The sequence below is a fragment of the Nuphar pumila genome, chromosome 11 (genome assembly GCF_984573655.1).
Source record: "Nuphar pumila chromosome 11, dmNupPumi1.hap1.1, whole genome shotgun sequence".
NCBI lineage: Eukaryota > Viridiplantae > Streptophyta > Magnoliopsida > Nymphaeales > Nymphaeaceae > Nuphar > Nuphar pumila.
The window spans coordinates 90,956,375-90,982,474 of NC_143259.1; the positions used below are offsets into that span (position 1 = coordinate 90,956,375).

The window sequence follows — 26,100 nt, forward strand, 5'->3', positions numbered from 1 at the left end:
ATCAAGAGAGAGGATGGATGGTACAAACCCTCCGGTGGACAGGTCATTCATGGCCATTTCGGGCAAAGGCTCGGCTTCCCCAGTCATCGGAGGTAGGGGAGATGGCGTCACCATAAGTATCCTAGGTGGTAGTCGCCCGACACTTCTGCAGAAGTTGGATGCATCCGTGGGCCCTTTCTAGCCTTTGGGGACTTGCTCTCTCGACCACAGGTCGTCCCCTTAGGAGCGGACTCAGTCAGTCCTTCAGGGTATAATAAAATACATGGCATAATGAACCCCGGGAAGGATCTCGGCATTTCTACGTTTATACATTATGCGTACCCACAATGTCCAGATAATAATCAGATCACAGTGTGGCATGCTCACAATTATTTATTCTCGTACTGTTTGCTTTTACCTTACTATCCGTCTGTTGTTTACGATAGTTGGAAGGTATGCATGATAAGCCTGGTTATGATTGCTTACAGTTACATTAATATCACTCTACCACTAGTTTGCCTGAATTTATGATATATCGATTAGTCTTACTGGTTACTTGTGTAGATGGTATTTGTTTCTGCTTGCTTTTGTTCAAGCATGCTTTAGATTAGTTCATTTTATTCCTTTTGCGTACCTACCAGTTTTCAAGACTGACCCCATTCTTTATGGATGTAGGTGACAGGTAGCTCTTCTTATAGACGGTGGTGCAGATGCTACGTGGTCAAAGCTTTGCCTCTCTCGTCGACACGCTGGCTTTTTGGTTTTTTGTACCTTTTTGTTGTTTTGGGGGTGGACACACTACTGCCTTGTATAAATTAAACTCTTTCTTTTATGAATGTACTTTTTATTCTCTGCTTACTATTTTGGCTTAGAAAGTGAACTTGTATTTGCGATGAATCTTTTTGCTAATGTACCCAGAAAATTTGACTCGTGTTTTTAAAACCCTTTGGTATCTTTGAAAATCCTTGCTGCAAACTCTGATTTTTTAATGTATTTCTATGCAAACCTTTTTCTCTCAAGTCAAACTTTTGGGGCGTTACAGCTACCACCTAGGATACTTATGGTAGCCCCCATTTTTCTCTACCTCTGATGACTGGGAAAGCCAGACCTTTGCTCGTAATAGCCATTAATGGCTTGACCATCAGAGTTTTATACCATTCATCCTCTCTCTTGATGAATCATCCCAAATGGGCACGACGGGGATTTCTTAACCGCCGTCCCATTCTACATGCTCTGGTCTTTCGACCCAATCGAGCATCTTGCCTGTGAAGGCAAATAATTATTATTATGTGAATTATTATTATTTTGTTGAGTATGGACTGAATCGAGTTGGGGTTGGGTCAGTCCAGGGAAACCTCGATCATGGGTGCACGTATGAGTTTTCCAAGCTGTTATTGGTTGCCGAAAAATCTAACGATGTGTCTTGGGGTTACCGGTAAGGGTAACGATAGCATTGAGAAGGGAAGATGCTTTCGTGTCTAACCCTAAACCATAAATCCCCAAATCAAATTGATTTGGGGGTTTTATTTCTAAACCATAAATCCCCAAATCAAATCGATTTGGGGGTTTACTTGATAGACCGTAAATCCCCAAATCAAAACGATTTGGGGGTTTTCTTGATAAACCCTAAATCTTGAAATCGGAACGGTTTGGGGGTCATTTCTTTCCTGATTTGATTCATTCTCTGCAAAACATTGATTTCCTTGATAGTATATGTTTTAATCAGATGGGTTTCGGAATTGTTTTGTTTTTCTCTTAAGCGTAATGGTTCTTGATCATATATGATGTTGGTTAGATTGATTTCTTTTAACCTATTGCGTTGGATTCTAATTAATATGTGAAACAGGGTGTCTTGATTCTATCGGTTGATGATTTTCATTCAATATGAACCACCTAACATAGATTCATTTAATTTTTGTAACTTCTTGAATAAACCTGGGTTCTTGTTGATGGCGTCGGATTCTAGATTAACTTAAATTTGTGTATGTTGTATCAGATTCCATTTTTGTTTTATAAGCCAACATTTTATGGATTGCTGTAGATTTTGGATTTTTCTTTTACAACAACTATGCCTTCATCCCAAAACAATTAGGGTCGGCGATATGAACCAAAAAAGAAAATCATTTTGGGTCTTCCACATGAATCCTTCTTCTCCAATCATTTCTATCCAATGTCATGTCCTCGGTGAGGTTCAAAGCATTCATATCCTTTCCTATCACCTCCATCCATGTCTTCCTAGGCCTACCCCGACCTCTTTTAACTAATATATTTTTCCATTTCTCCATCCTTCTAACTGGAGCATCATTAGGCCTTCGCCGAATATGTCCAAACCACTGTAAACAATTCTCTCTCATCTTATTTTCAATGGGTGCAACACCTACCTTCTTACGTATCTCCTCGTTCCGAATGTTATCTTTTATTGTATTCCCACACATCCATCTCAGCATACGCATCTCAGCTACACTCATTTTTTGAAAAAAAAAATGAAAGGGATACAGTAGTAGACCCATTTTCATTAAGGGACTATATCTTGCTTTAACAGGATTACGTATTCCATACTGAGTGATCCATACAACACATTAAAATTGTATATTATTTCACACTACATGCAAGGTTATCTTTAGGACTAGTGGTTTCTGATCATGCTTGACTTCCACTCATATTGTCAATGGTATATTGTCTTTCTGTGCATGAACTGTCTTGTTTCTTTTACACCACATCAATGTATTTTTTCTCCTCCCACCTAATTGCAATCTATATTGGACGATTGTCTGTTAAAAAAATTGTTTAACACAAACTTCAGGATAACTGATTTGTTATATTTGCAGAAATCTCACCCGAGTCCTAGAGAGAGAAGAGAGAGAGAGAGAGAGGAAGAGAGAGAGACGGCTGCACAGAAAACCTCAAAAAACTTATTCGATATTAGGGTCTCTCTCTATGTTAAATAGAGAGAGGCTTAAAGACATAATTACAATAAAGCCCCATTCTAAAACTAAATTACAAATAGCATCTTAATGTAAAATAACTTTACTTAAAACCACCTATTCTCAACACTCCCCCTCAAGCTGGAGCATAGATATCAATCATGCTCAGCTTGTCACAACATTTTGAAAAATTTGGTCTGGCAAGAGGTTTTGTGAACATATCTGCAACTTGGTCTTCCGACTTTAGATATTGGGTAGTGATATGACCCGCTTGAACCATATCCCTTACATAGTGGCAATCAACCTCAATGTGCTTTGTTCTCTCATGAAATACAGGATTGTTCGCTATATATGTTGCAGCTTTGTTATCGCACATCATGGTCATGGGAGAGGAAACCTTCACCTGGAGATCAAGAAGAACAGTACGAACCCACATCAATTCAGCAGCTGTTTGGGCCATAGCCCGATATTCTGATTCTGCACTCGACCTAGAAACTACATTTTGCTTCTTACTTCTCCAAGAGATCAAGTTGTCTCCCAGGAACACACAAAATCCTGTGGTAGATTTTCTATCTACTACAGATCCTGCATAGTCAGCATCAGAATAGGCCACTATATCCAGAGTTTCACCTTTCTTGAACAATAACCCCTTTCCAGGAGAAGATTTTAGATATCTGAGAATCATAATAGTTGCATTCCAGTGTACCTCAGTTGGTTTGTCCATAAACTGACTGGCTTTACTTACTGCTAAAGCAATATCAGGCCTGGTCACAGTTACATATAGTAGTTTCCCAACTAGGGAGCGATAGCTTTTGCTATCAACCAGTTTTGACCCTTCTCCAAACAACTGAACTTTATGGTCCATGGGAATATTTGCTGGTTTAGCTCCCAACATTCCTGTTTCCTTTAATAAGTCAAGAACATACTTCTGTTGAGACAAAACCATCCCTTCACTGCTCCTGGCAACTTCTATACCCAGAAAATACCTGAGTGAACCAAGGTCTTTTGTAACAAAGTGTTTTTGAAGATGAGCCTTTGTGGCTTCAATAGCTTTCACATCATCACCTGTAAGAATGATGTCATACACATACCACCATAACGACTATGCCAGAGCTAGTTTTCTTTATGAATAGTGTATGATCTGCTGCTGACCTATTAAAGCCAAAACCTGACATCACTTCAAACAACTTCTGAAACCATGCACGAGGACTTTGTTTCAAGCCATAAATTGCCTTTTTCAATCTACACACCTTCTGACACTCCCCCTCAACCTCGAATCCTGGAGGTTGTTGCATGTAAACAGTCTCAGATAGGTCCCCATATAGAAATGCATTTTTCACATCTAATTGGTACAGGTTCCAACCATGTTGCACAGCTACTGAGAGAACAAGACGAATGGTACCCATCCGTGCAACAGGAGAAAAAGTTTCAAAGAAATCAATACCATATGTCTGAGTATACCCTTTGGCTACTAATCTGGCCTTGTACCGTTCAATTGAACCATCAGATTTGTACTTTATCGTATATACCCATTTACATCCAACAATGTCAGCATCTGCTGGGGAATCAACTAGATCCCAAGTATGCTGAGATATTAAGGCATCCATTTCTTCTTGCATAGCCATCTTCCAGCGAGTATCAAGCTTTGCCTGCTGATAGTTCAGAGGAATAACTTCAGCACATAAAGCTGAAATAAAAGATTTCAACTGATTTCCAATTCTGGCTTCTGAGACAAAATGAGACATAGGATATAAAGTACATTGTCGTGTCCCCTTTCGTAGAGCAATCAGCCTGTTATCATCATCATGAAGATCAATATTGTCAGTAGAACTTACCTCAGGGGAAGAGGAAGATGGAGGCACTTGCGGAGGTGGATCTCTACGCACATATACCAATGGAGGATTATGAAATCTGGAAGAGGATGAAGTGTGGTTCGGGAATGAGGGCACGGATTCCAAGGGAAAAGGAGGTATAGGTAATGGACATGACTCAGCTGGATCAACCTGCAGCGGGGAATCGGTATTAGAGTAATATGGAGTGGATTCCAAGAAAGATACATCTGCACTGACATACTCTCGGCGAGAAGTAGGATCATAACATCGATATCCCTTTTGATTTTTGGGGTAACCAATAAATATGCATTTTGTAGCTTGAGCAGCTAATTTATCATGGTCAGGGCCAAGTTTGTGTACAAAACAAACACATCCAAACACTTTGGGCGAGAGGGAGAAGAGAGGGGTATTTGGTTTTAGGATATGAATTGGAATTTGATCACCCACAGAAGAGGAAGGCATGCGGTTGATCAGATAGCAAGCAGTTGTAATTGCATCTCCTCAGTATAACGCAGGAACATTTGATTGGATCATAATGGTCCTGGCAACATCAAGTAGGTGACGATGTTTTCGCTCAGCCACCCCATTTTGTTGAGATGAATAGGCACAGGAAGTTTGTGGTTGGATGCCATTATCTTGGTAAAATTGTAACAGACTTTTTGATTTAAACTCGAGAGCATTATCAGTGCGAACAATCTTGACACTAGATTCAAACTGAGTTTTTATTTCAAGAATTAAAGATTTGATAATATTTGGAACATCCGATCGTTCCTTTATTAAAAACACCCATGATAACTTAGAGAAATCATCAACAATAACTAAATAGTATCGACACTGAGTCCTAGTAGGAATCTTACTAGGACCCCATACATCTGCATGAAGAAGTTCAAAGACTTTATTACTAGACTGACTCTGACTCGAAGGAAACGAACTTCGATGATGCTTGCCCAGCTGACATGCTTCACACTGAAATGATGTGGTGGAGGGAATCTGAGGAAAGACCGAACGAAGCTTTGACAATGAAGGATGACCAAGACGACGATGCCACTGAACAGGACTAAATGAATGTTCCACTGTAGCATGAACAGTACCCATTGGATGATGTAAGTAGTAGATTCCTTTTTCTTCATAGCCTCCACCAATCTTCTTCCCCGTCAGCAAATCCTGAAAATGACAACCCATTGGATCAAATATTACTCTACAGTTTTGTTCTTTACAAGACAACTAACAGAAAGTAAACTTTGAGGAAATTTTGGAGCATAAAGAGCATTTTTCAACTGTAATGAGGAGGATATAGAAATATTTCCCTGACCAACAACCGGGGAGGTACTCCCATCGGCTAATGAGACTCCAAGCTGAGCCTTAATATCCTTTAGATCTGAAAAAGCAAGTGAATTTCCACACAAATGTCTAGATGCACCGGAATCAATAATCCACTTACTGTCAGTCGGATGAAGAAGATTTCCGGTTGAATAGGCAACACCAGCAACAGGAGAGGTAGAACTCAAAGGACGAAGAGCTATCAGCTCATCATATTCAGCACGACTGAGGGTTATACTACTGTCACTTGCAGAGATATTTTCTTGTGCCTTTGTTGCCTCGAGAGAAGTAGTATTAGCTCTAGGAGCATATGACTTTGATGAAGAGGAGGTTGGTCGGCCATGCTTATCCCAGCAACGATCTTCTAAATGTCCAGATTTTCCACAGAATGTACATTGAAGCTTTCCTCTGCCTCTCACACCTCGTCCGCGACCTCGTCCTCTGATGTTCTGAAGATTTTCATGTCCATAACCAGATGAGACAACTAAGGCAGATGACTGAGTCACAGGCTGAGAATGTGGAAGAGATATCGCAAGTCTGCTTAGACGGTTATATGCCTCAGCAAGAGTAGGTACATCCGAACCAGTCAACATTTGGACTTTTGCAACAGAAAATTCTGAAGATAAACCTGTAAGAAACCTAGCAACCATAGTTTGTTCTTGATGATCTTTTTGTTTCGAACAACAAAGAGGTCTGTGAGCATTAAGTCTTTCAAACGCAGCTTTTACGGAGGCATAGTACTGGGCCAAGGTTTGATCTCCCTGCTGTAAATTGTATATTTCTTGTTCGACTTGTAGGATACGACTCACATTAGTCTCTTGTGAGTATGTATCTCGAAGATTGTCCCACATCTGTTTGGTTGTATTATAATAAATTAAACCATCTGCAATATGGGGTTCGACACTATTCATAATCCATGACATAACTATGTCATTATCTTCATCCCAGGTAACATATTTTCCCACCTTTTCAGTGGGTTCATCTTCCAACAAGATATGTTTTCTACGATGTCCAGATACCGACATCATAAATGTTCTGGATCACCTGGCATAGTTAGTTTCATTTAGCCTTACAGACGAACCGTACGAAAATGGATTGGCAAATGCCTTATATTCTCCAATATGTTCCAATTTTGAATCACATTTCGAAGTTTCAGCCATACTTCTGGTTAAAGAAAAACTGGACAATGTCCAAACTAAACAGGGGAAACAATCGTGTTACACTCACACGCCAACTGAAATTCCAAGAAAAACAGGACAATCTCCAAACTAAACAGGGAAAACAACCGTGTGTTACACTCACACGCCAACTGAAATTCCAATCAGCAGTTGTTCACTCACGAACAACAAAAAAAACCCCACGACAGTAGTGAGCAGCAGCCCACAAACAGAAAAATGATTCAGCACTTCAGTGACTCACTACTAACATGACTTCTGCATATGCAGCAGTAACTTTTTTTCATAACAGGGGCAGCTCCCCAGACATATACAGTTCGGCACTAAGTCATTCATTTTTTTTTTCGAGCAACACCACCACGTGTTGGATTGCTACCCAAAATAAGCAGGAAGCCACGACCTTTTTCAGTGGAAATTGTACCAACAGCAGTCATTCTCCCCACAGCAACTATATCAAAATAACCAAAACAGGGCCCCAACCATATGTAGACTTACCAACAGCAATCACATTCTCAACAGATAGTCACGAGACTGACGGCAGGAACTACCACCGAGGCAGTAGGTAGTCACGAAACAATAAAACACGAGGCGACGAACCCACAGCAAGCATCCACGAACCCACAACACGACCAGATCTGTCATCAGATCAAAAAAAAATTACATCGCTGACCTGATCGCTCTATTGATTTCTTTTACTCATTGGATCGGAGTTTGATCACGATCACGATGGCCTCCACGATCGTGGGAGCCTTGATCAGACTCGATCACACTCCCACGTAACAGTCGATCACGCTCCCACGCCGAGCTTTGATCACACTCGATCACGCTCCCACGATCGACGATGGCTTTGATACCATGCAGAAATCTCACCCGAGTCCTAGAGAGAGAAGAGAGAGAGAGAGAGAGAGAGGAAGAGAGAGATAATGTAAAATAACTTTACTTAAAACCACCTATTCTCAACAATATTGTTGGTGAAAAGACCATCTAGTTGGGACAATTTAGTTAGAACAACAAGTGGGAGTATGTGATACCTTTAGTAGCAGAGCAGTTGGGTTATATTTAACAGATAGATACCTATGATGGGTTTTCATGTTTAGTTTATGGTAAACAAGGAACATAACTTGTGACAAAGGAAAGTTGAGACTCAATGTTTGAGGGTGTGTGTATTACTAAGAACGGGGTTTACTGATATGGCAGTGATTAGAAGTTTGAGGAGAGACTCTAAACTTAGGGAATACTAAATTAATGAAAACCAATTACTCAGTTGAGACCTACCTTTGAGAGGGTGGGTGGTACAAGACTTCGAAGACTTGCGTTTGGTGTCGAGCGTGAAGCGACTCGTGGGTCCCCGTCCTCGGAGTTAGGGACCATGACTACCTATGTGTCCTAGGTGGTAGTTTCACATCTTCTGCAGAAGTTAGAGATGCATCATGATTTGAGTTGAGCCCTTGGGAGATTCTCTCGGCTATTGGTCGCTCCCTTGGGGATTCAGTCTCCGTTAGAATGTTTGGGTTAATAAATTACCTGGAATAATATACCCCCGAACGTTCTCTTCTGAGATGGTCACTTGTGCCCGTGTGTACCCACGGGATAAGATAATTAAACATCATTTAGAAGAGTTAGGTTCACAACTAGTGGAGACACTAGAGAGATATATGTAAGTTGTATTTCAGATGCTTCATATTATCAACTTGTAAATTAGTAAAATTCTTAACTTGGTGGATACGAGGTAATTAAATTGTTATCCGAAAGGGTACATGTGAATACATTGACTCTGGCATACCTCACCTGCTTATCAATGTTGCATATTTGTTATTGTTGAATCACTGCTCACCTGCACATTAATGTAGCATCATTGTTATTGTTATATAACCGCTCACCTGCTCATGTACATGAATTTAGATCTTTGTTACATAGTGCTTACCTGTCTTGATATACACTAAAGATCAACCATGACACTCATACCACACACTCGATTCACGATATACTTGCACTATCAGTATAGAATTTCTGCTTAGACGTGGTAGTCTAATTCCTATTCTATTTTAACATTTTCAGGTCAAGAGTAGTCACCACAAGCGGTTACAGGAGAGGTTGCGACATCTGTTTGATCTACTGGATCCCTGACCAACTTGTAACGGATATGTCATCAGTGATTTGTTCTTTGTAAACAGACTTTTGTAAAAGTTCATGAACTGAAGTGAAATAAAGAATGTGTTGATTGTTTGAAGATCTTTTTACCTGTATCTCTCTATTCATTTAACCATGATTTATAAAATGATTCCGCTGTATAAAAAAAAAATCTGGTGTTTCTGGGGTAAGTTTTTGGGGCGTTACACCTGTGGTGTTTACCCAACTGACAGGCTTCACACTGAAATGAGGCAGAAGGAGAAATTTGAGGAAGAATTCGACAAAGTTTTGGCAATGGCACATGACCAAGACAAATGTGTCATTGATAAGAACTTGAGGATGTCTCAGACACGGCATGCACGGCTCCCAATGGTTGATGAAGATAGTAGACTCCGTCATAGCCTTCACCAATCCTCTTCCCCGTCAGCAAATTCTGAAACATACAACACAAAGGATCAAAAATCACTCTACAATTATGCTCTTTTGCAATACGACTAACCGACAATAAATTTTGAGGAAAGAAAGGAGCATGAAGCACATCTGTCAACTGAAGAGACAGAGAGATGGAAACATTTCCTTGTCCCACAATAGGAGATGAACTCCCATCGACAAGGACAACTTTGTGATGTTCACCCATGGGGTCTAGCTTGGAAATTTGTTTTGAAGACCCACATAGGTGACTAGAGGCCCCTGAATCAATAATCCATCTACTACCTTGGTGATTTAATCCTTCACCTGCGAAGCAAGCAACATCAGCAATAGGAGTAACTGTGTTCGAACTAGAAGGGCAGTGAGACATCAATTCTTCATACTTTGCACGTCTAAGAGTGACTGAGTCATTGGAGGAGCTAGTGGGAATCTCTATGTTAAGCTTTGCAATTTGGGCCTTGGACACATTTGATGTCTGAGAGGAAGCAGGGGGTCTACCATTTTTATCCCAACACCTGTCCTCAAGATGCCCCAATTTGCCACAGTAGGTACACTGAAATCTACCTCTTCCTCTAGTACCTCTGCCTCTACCACGTGTATTCAGGAAATTTCCTCTTCCCCGGCCTGGGTTGACTACAAGAGCAGATGTTTGAGAGTCAGAATGAGTCTGCGGAAGGGTGATAGCTAGTCTGCTTAGGCAATTGTAGGCTTCGGAAGAGTTGGGACATCTGAACCTTCGCAACTGCGAAATCAGATGATAGTCCAGTCAGGAATCTTGCAACCATGGTTTGCTCCTGATGGGACTTCTGTGTAGTACAACAAAGGGGCCTATGTGCATTCAACCTTTCAAACGCAGATTTTACAGATGCATAATATTGGGCCAACGACTAATTTCCTTATTGCAATTGATAAATTTCTTGCTCGACTTGTAAGATGTGACTCACATTGGTCTCGTGAGAATACGTATCTCGAAGGTTGTCTCGCATTTCTTTCGCAGTGTTGTAGTAAATAAGACCATCAACGATACGAGGCAATACGTTGTTTATCATCCACGATATAACGATGTCGTTATCTTCATCCCATGTGTTGTATTTTCCAGTTTTATCGGGTGGTTCTGGTTCTAACAGAACATGTTTTTTTCGATGACCAGAAACGGACATCATAAAAGTCCAGGACCACCTCGCATAGTTCGAGTCATCTAGCTTGACAGAGGACCCATATGAAAAAGGGTTCGCAAATGCTTTATACTCTCCAATCAGCTCCCTTTCTTGATCACCATCTTTAGACAGTTGATGTGTCATCTTGGTTGAATCACAAACAGTTACCAAACCTGACTGATCAGATATGCGACACTACAGTAGCAGGAAAAAAAACACGTCAGATCTGATTCCAGATCAGCGTCTGACACACACACAACAGATCCCTTACGGCCTTCAATGGATCAGATCTCTGCTTGATCTGATTCTTCACTGCCTTCAACAGACCCGATCTCCACTTGATCTGATGTCACGACTTCTCTGCATCAGATCTCCACTCGATCCGAACTTCTCCACCATCCACATGTCACGATCATCTGTTTTGAAGCCCGCAGCATCCAATCGATTTACACTGATCAGATCAGCTTCCCACCTGATCTGATTGCTTCTATGTTTCACGACACTTGTTGCAGCTTTCCACAATCAGCCACAGCAGCATACCACGACCCACGATCAGAAATAGTATCCCAGGAGGGAATGTAACTTTGATACCATGTTGAAACAGGCCTGATGATCCTAGTCGCTAGATCAAGATCTAGGGACCAGATGACACCCACACACACACAGCAGCAGGAAACCCGAGAAAAGAAAAGAGGGAAAAGAGAGAGGAGAGAGAAGAGGGAAACTCGTCATCCACTAATTAGATCCTAATCCCTCCTTAAAAAGGAATTAGTAAATAATGGGTTACAAAAAGAGTCCCTCTACTTTTCACTAATTACATACTACTACCAAAACTAAAAGTATATTTCCTTTTTAACAAAAATAATTATTTATTAATTAGTAATTATCCAAAAAATTCCAATGAGAGTCTCTTTAACTTTAAATTTCCTTAATTTAAACCTGTATTTTAAATTTACAACTTTAATTTTGCTGGTCCTGAATTTTGGATATGGATTTAGATCCCAAGATCCAAATCCATATAGATCTTGAACTGAGTCCAAATCCATATTAAGTCGGACCATACGGATCAGATCTAGTCCGGCCCAACCCAGACCCGATCTCGTCGAGACGGGCCTTTTTTGAGAAAATGCAATTTTTGAGTGAACTGTAGCCCAAATTCAAAAAAAAATAAAATATCGTTGAACTCAGAATTTCAAGGCGCATCTATTGATATATAACTTAAATTTTGCCTAAATTTAACCCAAATTTTGTTTGATTTTAAAGGTTGAAAATAAAAGTTTTTATCACATTTCAGTTGGCTTGTAACTCGTTTAGGTCTTGTCTATGAGACCTGGGCCAAGCCCAGACTCAAATATCATCACCTAACAACGAGTATTTTACCGATGTCTCTACAACAACCAAATTTTCTGAAATCCAAAATTTAACGAAGTGTAAAAACACACGATATTACATTCCTACCCTCTTAAAAGAATTTCGTCCACGAAATTAGAACGTACCGAAGAGGTGTGGGTAGTGCTCACGCATGTCGACCTCAGGCTCCCAAGTGCACTCGTCCAGTCCGTGATGCTGCCAACGCACTTTCACGAACGAGATTGTCCTACTGCGTAGTGTCCTTTCCTGGTGATCCACAATCTTCACTGGCCTCTCCTCTGTGGTAAAGTCAAGTTGCACCTCAACCGCCTCGCAGTAGATCACATGTGAAGGGTCAGGTACATACTTCCTCAACATCAAGACGTGAAAGATGTGAATAAGAGAAAACTGAAGAAGAAGTACCACACGGTACGCGGTCTCCCCAACACACTCAAGGATCTCGAAGGGTCCAACGTACTGAGGACTCAGCTTCCCCTTCTTCCCAAATCGGAATACACTCTTTGTAGGCAAGATCCGTACAAACACGTGATCACCCACAGCAAAGTTGAGCTCCCTACGCCATTGATCGGCATAGCTCTTCTGCCTGCTTTGTGCTGCGACCAACCTCTGCTGGATCAACTGCACCTAGTCTGAGTAGTATTGGATGGCCTCTGAAGACTCTACAACTCTCATTCCAACTTCATCCAGCACACCAGAGATCTGCATGGTCTACCATATAGAGCTTCGTACGGGGTCATGCCAATATTGGCATAGTAATTGTTGTTGTACGAGGCCTTGCAAACTTCACATGCCTATCTCACTCTCCAGCCCATTCCAATGTGCATGCTCTAAGCATATCCTCGAGTGTCTGTATCTTGCGCTCTGTTTGCCCATCTATCTGTGGGTAGAAAGCCATGTTAAACTTCAACATGGTACCAAGGACCTTCTGCAATTGACACTAGAATCGAGATATAAAACGAAGGTCTTGATTTGACACGATCGAACGTGGTACCTCGTGAAGTCAAACTATCTCATCCACATAGAGGTCTGCTAGACTCTCCAAACTCTGACTGATCCTGATCGGCAGAAAATAAGCAATCTTCGTCAACCTGTCCACTATCACCCAGATGGCATCGTGCTGACGACGGATCCTCGGCAACCCAACGATGAAGTTCATCGAGATATCATCTCACTTCCACTCTGGAATGTTTAGTGGCTGAAGAAGTCCACCGGACATCTGATGCTCGATCTTCAGACACCGAGACACGAACTCAGATATGTCTCGCTTCATCCTGTTCCACCAATACGTCCACTAGAGGTCCTTGAACATCTTAGTAGAACCAGGGTGAACGGAATACCTCGACCTGTGGGCCTCACTCATCAGCTCCTCCCGCAGTGCCTTCAGAACCCACCATCTGTCTCCGAACATGATGGTTTTGTCCTCCTCATGGCGAAACTGCGCATCAGGCTTCTGGGCACTCACGCACAACCTCTCAAACTTCAGATCGGCTGACAACAACTTCTCGATACGGTCTATAATCTCACCTTTTTAAAGGAAAAAAAAATTGTATATGCTAAAACAGAATTTTTATTTGTAATAAAAGCGTTATTTAAAGCTTGCTTTTCGATGAATATTGATTTCCATGGATGATCCATGTTATGGATCGTTAGATGCATTTAAGCATGTGATGAAATATTTTGTACGCATGCATTATTCATTAAAAGTCTGCATAATGGTGGGTTATTAGCGTATGAACTTACACAAATCTGAATATGCATGTGTTCTTGAATAGGCATATGCATGTAAACTAAATGTTCATGTTATGTTTCTAAACAAGCATGTGTTTTTTATTTGTTTTTGGGAGCATACGTAAATATAACTGTGTAAGTATGTGCATGTGAGCCATGATGCTTGTGAATGCAGGTATGTACAGGTCCAAATATGTTATGATACTTCCTATTCATCTACTTATGATATGCATACTTTGTTTTCAAAAAAACATATAAATAAAGACAGATTTGGGGTTTTTAGAGGTCTGGCCGGAAAACCAGCTGAGCTCGGCTCTGCTGGCCAGACCTGGCAATGCCTTGACTGGCCTATCAGGTCTGGCTGGACTTAGTACAGCCGGCTTGGCTTGGCTTGGCTTGCCAGGCCCGCCGACCCGCAGGGCCCAGCCGAGCCACCTTTAAAAAAAATTGTAATATTTTTTTAGTGATCCTTTTAGGGTCAGCGGTCTGGACAGTAGACCAGCCGAACTTGGCTCGGTTGGTCAGGCTGACAGGCCCAGATTGCCAGGCATGCCGAGCCTGCTGGGCCTAGCCGAGTGGGCCCGACTGGGCAAGTGGGTTGTTACAAAAAAAAAAGGTTTCTATTTATTTAGAGCCCCAACCAACTAGAAGTCGGCTGGGTATAGACTTAGTTGTAGCCCCAGCCGACTGTCAGTCGGCAGGGCCTGTTTTGGGTTATGACAGTTTCAAAAAAAAATGTGTATATTTTCGTGGGTTGAATTTACAACCTCTCTGGACCTGAATATTGAAGTTATGTGTGCAACAAAATATTCAGATTTCATGTATAGGGTTGTGTGCTCAGTTTATGCATAAGGGCTAACTTAAAATACTTAAACTTTCAGTTATGCTCATAATTATGGGAATTTGGAACCAAATCCAAATAAGCATGTAAATTTCCAAATTTCTCTAAGTGTGGTGGTTTGATTTTTATGCATGCTAATAATGGTACTTATCACATGCCTACTTGACATACCCTGCTTGCTTTAGTTTTAAATGCAAATTGGCTATCACATGCATACACAAAATTCAAATGCGGAATGTTTATAGTATGTGTTTACGTGAGAGTGTTCTTATACTTGCTTGATAAATGAAAGCATGTAAATGGCATAGTGGGGTAAGCCCATGCATATGAATGTTGTAGATCACGCACATGTTAAATTGACATATATGAATGTGCATTGGAAGTATGTTGACATTATTGCATATATGGCGTGTTGTTATGATTTTTGCACATGATACATCAATGGTCAAATAATTGATTATTGTGGGATGTGTGAGCCTTAAGCTTGGGTTGCTCCTTATTTACGTGTTTTAATGCACCACAAAAGTCACATTGATATTGTTTCACTGTATTGTATTGTTCTATGTTTTTTGCGGGCTATGGTCTCTGAGCCTCGCATTTGGATATATGAATTTGTGTTACTAATTTGGCATACTGAATTGCAAATTAATGTAATGGCTATTAATAAAAAGATAAAGAAAGATAACAGTGTAATATACGTTCTGAGATATCTCGTCGTTAGAATGAGACTCTTAGAGTTGCGGTTTTAAAGAATCGTGAGGATACAAAAACTTTGTGTGCATTGTTGTTAACCTTGAACCCGATATTGAGATTATTTCTTCTGACCACGGTTTTAAGGAGAATCTGTCACTTTACCTGGGGGTGGTGTGTAGACACAGCTGCTGTTTTGGTATACCAAGAAAGTGGCACTTGTAAATGTGGAGGTCCTTAGTGTCCCGACATTAGATGTGGAGGTCCTTAGTGTCCCGACATTAGATGTGGAGGTTTAATGCTCCAAAGGTTGATTCGGTTGAGGGCTAAGTTTGAAATCCAGTTATAAAATACAATTTGTGTGCTAAGTTACCCTGAGAACCCTACTTAACCTCAAGAATTCTTACCCGTTTGGTGTATCCGTGGGCAACGGTAATAAAAAAAGAAACTTAAATGTGTGCATCCTAATAGGAATATGCATATAATAAGAGGACTTGATAAAGATAATAATTTATTCATGCATATGCATTGACATCATGCATTTTCCTATTATGCATTAGATCATGCATATTTACTTGTTTTCTTACTTATGATGCACAATTGATATTATGATATTGAATATTTTTACTGCTTAAATGAAATTATGAAAATTTTTCTAGTAATGTCTCTCTAAATTGTTGCATGAATCTTATCTGTATTCTTTATGCATATTTGTTTCATTAGAGAGATTCGTACAAAAAATTCTTTGGATTTTTTATACCCCCTACTTTTGTATTTTTTTCACAACCTCAGATGCCCAGTAAGACAACTTGTTCATAAGAGGAGCTACGAGAGGACTGCATGACTACTTGACAGACTCTTTGGACATCGTAGCTCTTTTCTTTTCATTTGATTTTTATGCACTCTAATATTTTGCAATTGTCTCGTGACTATTATTTCTTAATTAATAAAGTTGGTTTGTCATGGTTTGGAAGATGGGTCTAAGATCTCTTGTGCTTCTTCAAGTTTTCTTGTTGTGTTTGGAACTGTAAAGACCCCGGGTTTCTGGAAAGATTTTCGCAATGGTTTTTAAAAAAAAAAATCCACACTTTTTCTTGGGTATGAGTTGGGGTCGTTGATGTTACTATTATTGAAATTCAAATTGTTGTGAACATTTTTGTATGAAATGTCTATCTAAACAAACTATTGTTGCATAGTATCATTTCTCTTGATTTTATTGTATATGAGATTTTGAATTTCCTCATTGTTTTCATTGTACATTTATAAGAAAAATTATTATTCTTTGAAAAACCTTTTCCATGAATATTGCATTCCTCCTGTGGATTTAACTCCATGGTGAGTTGTCTTGTTTAATTGTTCTCTTTAGATCTTGTTCTTGATAGTTAAAGATTTATATTCATGTGTTAAATATAACTATATGTTGGATATGTGTAAATTTAGTCTTCTCTTGTGGGTTGTGTTTAAAGTTTAAAACATTTTGTATGAATGATTGTTGAATTTGCTTAGTATGATAGATGATTTATTTTCTTAAAACCTTGGAATGTTATGCATGCATGATTATCTAAATACATGTGCTTGTTTGAATTTTTGTGGACAAAATCTCTAATTAGGATTTATGTTTTCTTGAAATGTATATATGTTTTTGTGACTATCTTTGAGGTATGTTCCTTTTATCTATGATTTTGTTTGTCTAAAATTATTTTTTAAACATTTTTTATGTTTAATGCTTTTGAAGAAAAAAAATTGACTCGCCTTATTCTCTATATATTGTATTTTTTTGGTGTGTTTGACTATCCTCTCTCCATAATATATAACTAATAAATCTATAGTTATTTTTGAAATTTTCTTTTATATTTTATGATATATATCCTTGTGTATAGTTGGGTTGTTTTGTTAACTCTATTTACAAGTTCTCAAGTGTTGATGATATTGAAGATCCTAAGTCTCTTTGTATAATAGAGCATATGATTGAAGATCAAAAGCACCGTTCAAGGAAACATCCTATAGAAAAAATTGGAGTCAATGAAGACATTTTATGTAAATGGTTCTTTTGTAATTGCAAGCTTACAGTGAGGCACCGTAAGTTTGAGGGAGAGTGTTAAGATAAATGTTAAAATGTATATACATAAAATATGTATATGTATAATATATATACATGTATCTATATATATACATACTTAAGTATGTATACATACATATTACATATGTAAATATTGTAACTAGTTGTAACTATTATTTTTCTTTTTTCTTTTTTCTTTTTTCTTTTTTCTTTCTTCTTTTTCCTTTTAGCTAGGTTCTTTTTGGACTAGTCAACATAGAGTTGACTACTCAAATATAGCTTTTGGAACAGTCCAACAACTCTATTTATAGTTGTTTCTCTATTTATAGCCGTTAGACCGTTCCAACAACTTCATTTGGGACTAACTCTTATATGGGTGTGTGTGCTTAAATGAGGTTGAGAGAGTGATAGATAGTTCTAGGTATTTTGAGTATTCTTGAGTTTACTTTGTAATGAGGTTTTTATGTATTTATTTTTTATTTTTTTGTATTTTATTATTCATTATGAATAAAATCATTTATTCATAAAACTTATATTAGCTTGTATCTTGTTAGTATTCAAATGCATTTTGATTTGGCATTTGGATTACAATTTGGAATGTCTTGGGTTCTGCACCATTTCGTGACAATTCAAAACAGAATATTACATTACAACCATAGTCACCAGTATCGTTCTCGGCAAGATTTTTCTCAAGAGTTTTTTTTCAAAAAGTTGTTTTTCTTGAAAAAATCTTGGAAAGATATCAGAAGTTTTAAATTTTGAAAATATATAATGAATGATAAAAGAGATAGAAATAATAGGTTTTATAGTATTTTTCTTGCAAAAATATAAAGAAACAATTAGAAAAAATTACAATATAAAAGAAATAAAAATACTTAAAACATATAAAAAAAGATGTTTTCTGAAAATCTCAAGAAAATATTGCCATATTTTTTATTTTGGTGATATTTTGAAAATCTCGGGAAAATATCATTTGTTCTTGAAATAACGATAATATTGCAATATTTTCAAAATATTGCCCATATCGGTGACTATGATTACAACCAGTTAGCTTAGCTACCATGTGTCAAATGTGGTAGCTGGACTAGTAGAACACTATCTTAACCAAAGGGTATGCCCCCATCTTGGGTATCAATAAAAGGAAAAAATTGTTAACTATCATCCATCTTCCTCAATAGTAAATAGCCCATGCCAAACCAAACATTATCAAAGTGGGTAGATATGCTTTTCAAGATCAAATCTAGGCAAACTAAAAGTGCACAACTATAAGACATCATGGTTCAATCAAGAAACAATGCTTTCTCACATGCAAACGCACCAGCCAGAGCTAGAAGATCAAGAATTGATTTTATGCATTTATGTTTCGTATGCTTGCAAATTGAGCCAGCATTATTGGCCCATAGATGTGCAGAATATCTAAAAGCATCTTGGACACATTCAGACAATGACTATTTTTGCACACTAAAGTTGAGTCATATGACAGTTTGGGTGCTTGGCTCTGACTCATGCTGTAACATTGTCATTTCACTCTCTTATAATGAATCTATTATATGATAAAAGATAATATCTGTAGTTTTTTTTGGGTGACCCAAGACTCTTTAATAATTCTTTGATCATTTAGATCAACTCTAAACATCTATTTCTGCAACAGAAAAAAGGCAGAGCAGATTTGCAATGGCTACAGTCAAGCATGCTGTCCATAAATAAAATATCCAAACATATCCTAAGGGTTAGATCAAGCTTCCTATCAGTGGTTTTATGCATACCAAAAGGGTGTATCATGACAAGGTGTCATGGCAATGGCAAATACAAACACACCGTGTAACACACATACTTCTAGAAGGCTGCCATACCCATGTTGGCACAGTGCAACACTCACATTGGTAAAGGACACACCAGGCCACAAGTCAGGTGTGGTAAACAAGCATTTGAGCATTCAAAGCCATTTTTTAGACTTGATCAACATTAACTGAGTTATTTTTTTCCCTTTTCATTAATGCTTATAACATTGTTGTGCGTGTGTGTGTGTGTTTTATATACTCACCCGCATCCAATCTTTTCAGAAATTCTTGTGGGATACCTCATACCAATACCCGTAGCTATGTGCCATTGCAAACGCATGTATTCAGACCAACACATGCAAACACACACACATGTTTTTGAGAAAACAAAATCAGATTTTTATATTATTACCTGCACCAGATCTTACAGAAGTGACTAATCATGGTCTGTATAACACCAGACATAACTTCACATCAAGTAATTTGGATGTTAACTATGAATCTATACAACATACAGTCACATCAATCAACTGTCGGTTCTCATAAAGGCTTTGTAATAAAATGAATATCGTGATCTAAAGCATGTCTTGTATCAAATGGACCATGACTATCACACTTGTTTCATCGAATCAATGTAACATCCCTCTCTCTGTAGGTACATACATGCACACCAATATATAGTGAACAATTTTTAAGAAGCTTACCATACCTGTTTACTCTCATGGACAGCAGCACCAAAGCCACACAAAACAATGAGTAACACAATTCATCATGAGAATAATCTGTCAAATTATTTGGGCTGCCAACTCTTCCCTCATTGAGACAACCTACACCATATACAACATAAAGAGTCAAAATAATCTGTAAAGCAATAGAAAAGAACTATTATCAACCGAAAAAGATTAAAAAAAAAAGGAAAGAAAAATAAGCATACCATACATCTTTTGATTCCTTGTGCCTTCAATCAATGGCATTGCCATACAAATTCATCTCATGTACCAACCACTATAGACAAAGGTTGGTATAATTCAAGCAATAAATTTTTCAGCAATGCCATCATTTCTCCTGTTTAGTGCTTTTACCATAGCTAATGTGCAAGAAGCACTCATTGATCAACTAACTCAATCGAACCCATATAACTCCACCCATGCAAAACCAACTATGCAATCTACCTCCTAGAAGCCAAAACATAAGGTTTAGGATGTGTTTCTCAATAATTCCAAAAGATTTGGTTGCTTCTGTATATTTTTCTACGATAAATAGAAATCAATTTTGAATATGTCCATTCCTTTTTCTGCCTAGACTCCAACAATATCTCAGAAAACGAATGAAAGTCACCTTTCCCAAATACTTCGTATACAATTGGATCTGTCAGAACATGAGGAGAACTATCTACATTCATGTTTCTCAGAGCAAATGGCAAGTTTCTTCCAAGTCTTCTATTCATGTACGTGTCAACAATGCACCCATATGTGACCAGATCAGGATCAACATTTTTATGTTTCATGTGCTCAATAGTAAGATGGAGATCCCAGAACATGCACATCCTTGAAAAAGCCAAAGCACGGATATTGAAAGTGGTAATATCAGGAGAAAACCCAGTCCCAATCATGTTCAGAAACTCCCTTTGTAAACTTTTCATTTTGAAGTTAGCAGCATATGACAATAAAAGCAGGTTCCAGAGTAGGTTCTGTGAGTTCCGTCTCCTGAGACCAACATCCCTCAAAAACTCTCCTAATTTGTAGAATTGCCTTTTCTGAATATAAGCAAGTGACATTGCTCTAATTGCTTCTTTCTCAATGAGGAGTCGAGATCCTTTCAAGCGACCATATGCATTTTCCATTTCCACGAGAGAACCAAACACACTATAATATATGACATAAGCATTACCAGTTTCCGAACTGACTTTAAAACCTCCGGATACCATTTCTTTTAATGTTTTCTCCATCATTTCAAGCTGCCCTTCCCTGCCAAAAGAATGTATAGCAGAGGTGTAGAGCTCAGAAAAGAGCTCAGGGTCCCTAGAAGTCACTTCATGCAGTAGTCTATCAACTTCATTGAAATGTCCCATCTTTCCATATGCATCCATTAGTCCAGAGACCACATCTAGATTGGGTTTGTACGAACTATTTATGATTTCATCCCAGATGGTTTGTGCTTGGGATAAAAAGCCATTATCAGCAAAACTCAACATTAAAGCTGACAAGGTAGCACAACTGGGTTCAAAGCCATTAGCTTTCATCTCAAAGAAAAGTAGCTCAGCTACATCAGGCATTCCCTTTTGCCCCAATACACGGATTAAAGAAATGTAATTGTCCTCTAGATATGTGTCTTTTGATTGAATATTCCAAGATTGGGTTATCTGCTTGTAGATGGAAAAAAAAAGCATACTAAGCATTCTGAAATATTAACTAGAAAAAAGTAACAAACATGGAACATACACAAAATCAATGTCCATGACCAATCAGCTTAAAACCATTGACCATAATTTTGGGAGAAAATGTTGAATAATAAGAATGTCCAAGACAGAAAAAGGTGCTACCAGAGTTGTCACATTGTTCACAAGTTTGATATATGCTCAAAACAGCAAGCATTGAATTAAGTTAATTAATATGCTGAGCTATTTCGAATTTATGCAGGTCAGAATGAAATGAAGTATTTAATGGCAGTAAGAGGAAGAGGAAATTGGAGGCCATTAAAAGGAGAAACAATACAAGCTGAACTATAGGCTTTTATGACATGAGTGCCAAAATGATGGAAATACCTTCACTTCTTGTTTGTGGAAAGTATCATTTTGTGGGATTGGATTTGTGAAACAAATTAGAGGAGAATTCATGAAATATTCTTCTAATGATGAATAAAATAACAAAAATTGTGAATTTCTCTTATAAGAATCAATAATGGTATTTCTCTTATGAAAATCAAAAACTCACCTTTGTGGTAAGTTAAGCATGACCTGTTCATTATTATGGTATATTTGATCAAACCCAACAGACTGTAAGAACCAAATTTAAAATGTACAAAAACCAATTATCCAAACTGTACTAACAAAACCTTAGACAAACAGTATCCCTTAACTGTCCATCCATTCAATCTTAAAGTACCCAAGGACAGATATGTTGTGCTAAGCATATTTAACATGTGCATGAAAATGTGTCATGCATATAATGAGTCCTCAACATCCACGGCTTATGGGTCAAATGTGACACCCTTGATTTTTGGAATCACTGTCTTATCAGAGTCTTAATAGAGGAGTCTCAGCTTAGAAACCAGGCAGGACAAACCACCATCCCTGATAGAAGAGGATGTCCAGGGTGTTTATAGTGGATGTAACAAGTTCACCAATTCTTGTCACCTCTAGTCAAAATTTGAGATGATAATCTTGCTTTGTCTAAGATAGCATCTCTGATGATACTTTACAGGTATGAGTGTGTAGCTCATAATCCTGTAAGAAGAATAATTGTGTTTAGCAATACTCTTTCAAGACTAGGAGTCCCTTCATAAAATTAATGGTTATGGTGCAAAGTTATAAACCCTAAACCCTAATTCTTTTCATAAATTAATGGTTATGTTGCAAAGTTATAAACATATCCTTGTTGATGCCATTGAAGACAAAGCACTACAATCAAATTGGCGAGGTAAGATTATTGTCCATGATCTTGTAATATCACGTTACCGCTTGCTGGTGCTGCCCATGGGCATAACCCCTTGTGGGTCAACCACATAAATCGTTTATGTTCTGGTGTGTGTGTGTGTGTGCGCGCGCACGAGCTTGTGCTTTTGTTTTATTTTTTGCTATTTCCTTATTACTACTTGCGTGCATTACATCTCAAGAGATTGCACGTGTTTCTTGAACCGATTCGTTATTTCTTGAATTGACCTTAATAATGGGATTGGTTGTGGTTTCGCCACAATAAATGAAACCAGAGATTTAGATATCAGGCTACTTATGAAATCACACAAACCAACCACAATTGCCAGGGTGAAGCTACACCACAATGTTCAGTTATATAGATGACATAATCACTGTTTCTTCCAATGACGTATCATTACACTATAGGAAAACTAGCAACTACACCACATTGCTCACAGGTAAAGAAAGGGGGAAAAAAGAACTGTCGTTTTGCAGTAGACAGGAAAAAATTAAAAGAACAACAAAAAATCTCCCACATATCTTGTTTTCCAAACGACCAACAAAACTTAACATCCAATTCCGCTCATTCGGGTTATAAAGATGAACAAACAGACTAATGAGACTCCACCATCCTTCAAAAATTCCGCAATCACGTCATCAAAAGCAAAACACTGATAAAGGGAAGAAGGGGACGAAGAAAACAAAAGAGTTGAACGTATTAGTTACCACAGAGGCATCGTTGAATCTGCGATTGAGCTTCAAATGAGTGACCACGTTACGAACCGGAGCGGGATATTCACGTTCAGAAAGGCTGGATGAACAGACGCTTGGGAGGCGCAAACAGGCCGCAGCAAGATGGGTGGCCGTCGTCTTCGTCATCATCGAGGAGAAAGGGACACGAGGCGGTGAGTTGGTGTCGACGAGGAGCGGTGAATGAAGGGGCTCTCTGTGGGAAGGAAGCACAGCAGTAGATGGAGAGCTCCCCAAAAGTCTAGAAAGAGACACGGAGAACGCCACCATCTCCCTTTGCCTTGTTTAGGCTTCCTTCACACATGCTTCCCGCCCATCTTGCCTCTGGTTCGGCCACTACCATCTCTCTCTCTCTCTCTCTCTCTCTCTCTCTCTCTCTCTCTCTCTCTCTTACACAACCACAAACTGATACATGAAGGGGAACGGGATAAGTTCTATCAATGTCACAAAGACACTTGGACACGAAGGCGCTTGACGCTAGTTCGACTCTGGTTCGACTCATAAGTTCAAAAACATTTTGAAAATAGGACACGAGGATGCAAAATTTTCTATTTTTGTAGTCAATAAAAATTTAATATTTTAATCTTTAAAAATTATTTGGATTTTCCTGACCAAAGAAAAAATCCAAGAAAATCTATAAATAAATTCAAAGATGTTTTGTTAAAATTATTAGTATATTTGAATTTTAGAAACATTTAAAATATATAAAAACCTTTAAAATATAAAAATACAAATATTGCATTAATAAAGTGTTAACATCACAATAAAAACATAATATTTTCAAAATAAAATGATTTGAAAATATCTTATTTTTATTGTAATTATATTTGTTTTTGAAAATCTTGCAATAAAATTGAGAAAATTTTAAAAAGATGGCGGATAATTCCACCACCTATTTTGCTCTTCAAGTATCTCCTTAGTGTATCAAAATGCTTTTACACCTTTTTGACAAAGTATGTTAGTACAAGTGATACGTGCTGAGTTTTCAAGGTTTTTTTTGTTTTATTTTTAAATGCTAACCGTATAGATGTGATCTATGTAGTTGATTTTATAGGGATCTTGAAGTGTTCGATTCAGACACATGGGTGGGTTTTTATAAGGTTCAAAAATTCAAAGGTAAGGTTAATGTGTTGGGCATGGTCAATTTATAAGGAATCCACACCTGAATCATGTGTTTTCTATGAAAAAAATGATATTTGGAGCATCCAAATTTTACAAAGATTTTGGACCATTGATTTTTTAAATCTTATAAAAACCCACCCATGAACACTTCAAGAGCAACTACATAGATCACATCTGTACAGCCAGAATTTAAAAATACAATAAAATAAACTTTGAAAAAATCATGTAGCATGCATCATTTTACACCTACAAATTACTTTATATATATATATATATATATATATAGTGCTAAATGAGTTTTTTAGTTTTTTTTTTCATTTCATTTATAAATTTGGACCGTACAGATGTGATCTATGTACTCGATTTTACAGGGATCAGCTCTTGAAGCATTCTATTAAGACACGTGGGTGGGTTTTTATAAGGTTAAAAAAATCAACGGTCCAAAATTTACAAGTCCAAAATATTTGTTAATTTTTTAGTCTCCAAATATCATTCTTTTCATCAAAAACACATGATCCAAGTGTGGATCCCTCGTAAATCGATAATGCCCAATACATTTGTGGGATCAGAACTGCCAAAAAAACACTAGAAAGGCATAAAAAACTATTTAACACCTATCATTTAACACTTGTGAGTAGCTACCAAAATATATATATATATATATGGGTTAATCTATCATTAAACCAGTAACTTACTTTCTAAGAACCTGATAACTATCATGTAAATCATAATTTTAATAGATTTTTTATTTGTTTCTCTTGAATCTAGCCGTGTGGATGTGATCTACATGTGGTTTTATAAGGATCAGCTATTGAATCATCTGATTATGATTTCAAAGTTTTAACATCAATGACTTATAATCTTCATAAATCTTTATATAAACAACACCAATAGAATTGTACTTGGAGGATGAGACATGCCCTTAAAATGAATAATTTATGTAAAGCTACTTGTTAACTATTTAGAAAAAGCCCACCCATCATTTTGGTTATGATATATAGCCCTCTACTTTTATAATTCACGTTTCAAAGAGAGGCTTGGTATTAAAATCATTCAATTGACCTTTATTTACTCAAACAAAGTGACTAACAACAGGGTTGTTGGTTTATTTAACAAATGTCAAAGATTAGTAATTTTGTAAAAACACAAAAAATGTCATTTTATACCTTAGGCATTTT

The 26,100-nt window shown here is 37.9% G+C and overlaps 1 protein-coding gene across 4 annotated transcripts in view; it reads right to left on the reverse strand.

Moving 5' to 3' along the window:
• LOC149822486 (Pentatricopeptide repeat (PPR) superfamily protein) overlaps positions 1-24,166 on the reverse strand; it is a 44,048-nt gene extending 19,882 nt beyond the window's left edge. For all 4 annotated transcript variants that reach the window (XM_089981022.1, XM_089981021.1, XM_089981023.1 and 1 more), the window contains exons 1-3: positions 23,777-24,166; positions 20,351-21,778; positions 20,126-20,243 (exon numbers count right to left, since the gene is read on the reverse strand). In XM_089981022.1, the coding sequence (XP_089837148.1) occupies positions 20,627-21,778; positions 23,777-24,070 (1,446 nt within the window). In that variant the 5' untranslated portion in view covers positions 24,071-24,166 and the 3' untranslated portion in view covers positions 20,126-20,243; positions 20,351-20,626. The remainder of the gene's footprint in view (positions 1-20,125; positions 20,244-20,350; positions 21,779-23,776) is intronic.
• Positions 24,167-26,100: the final 1,934 nt, after the last annotated feature.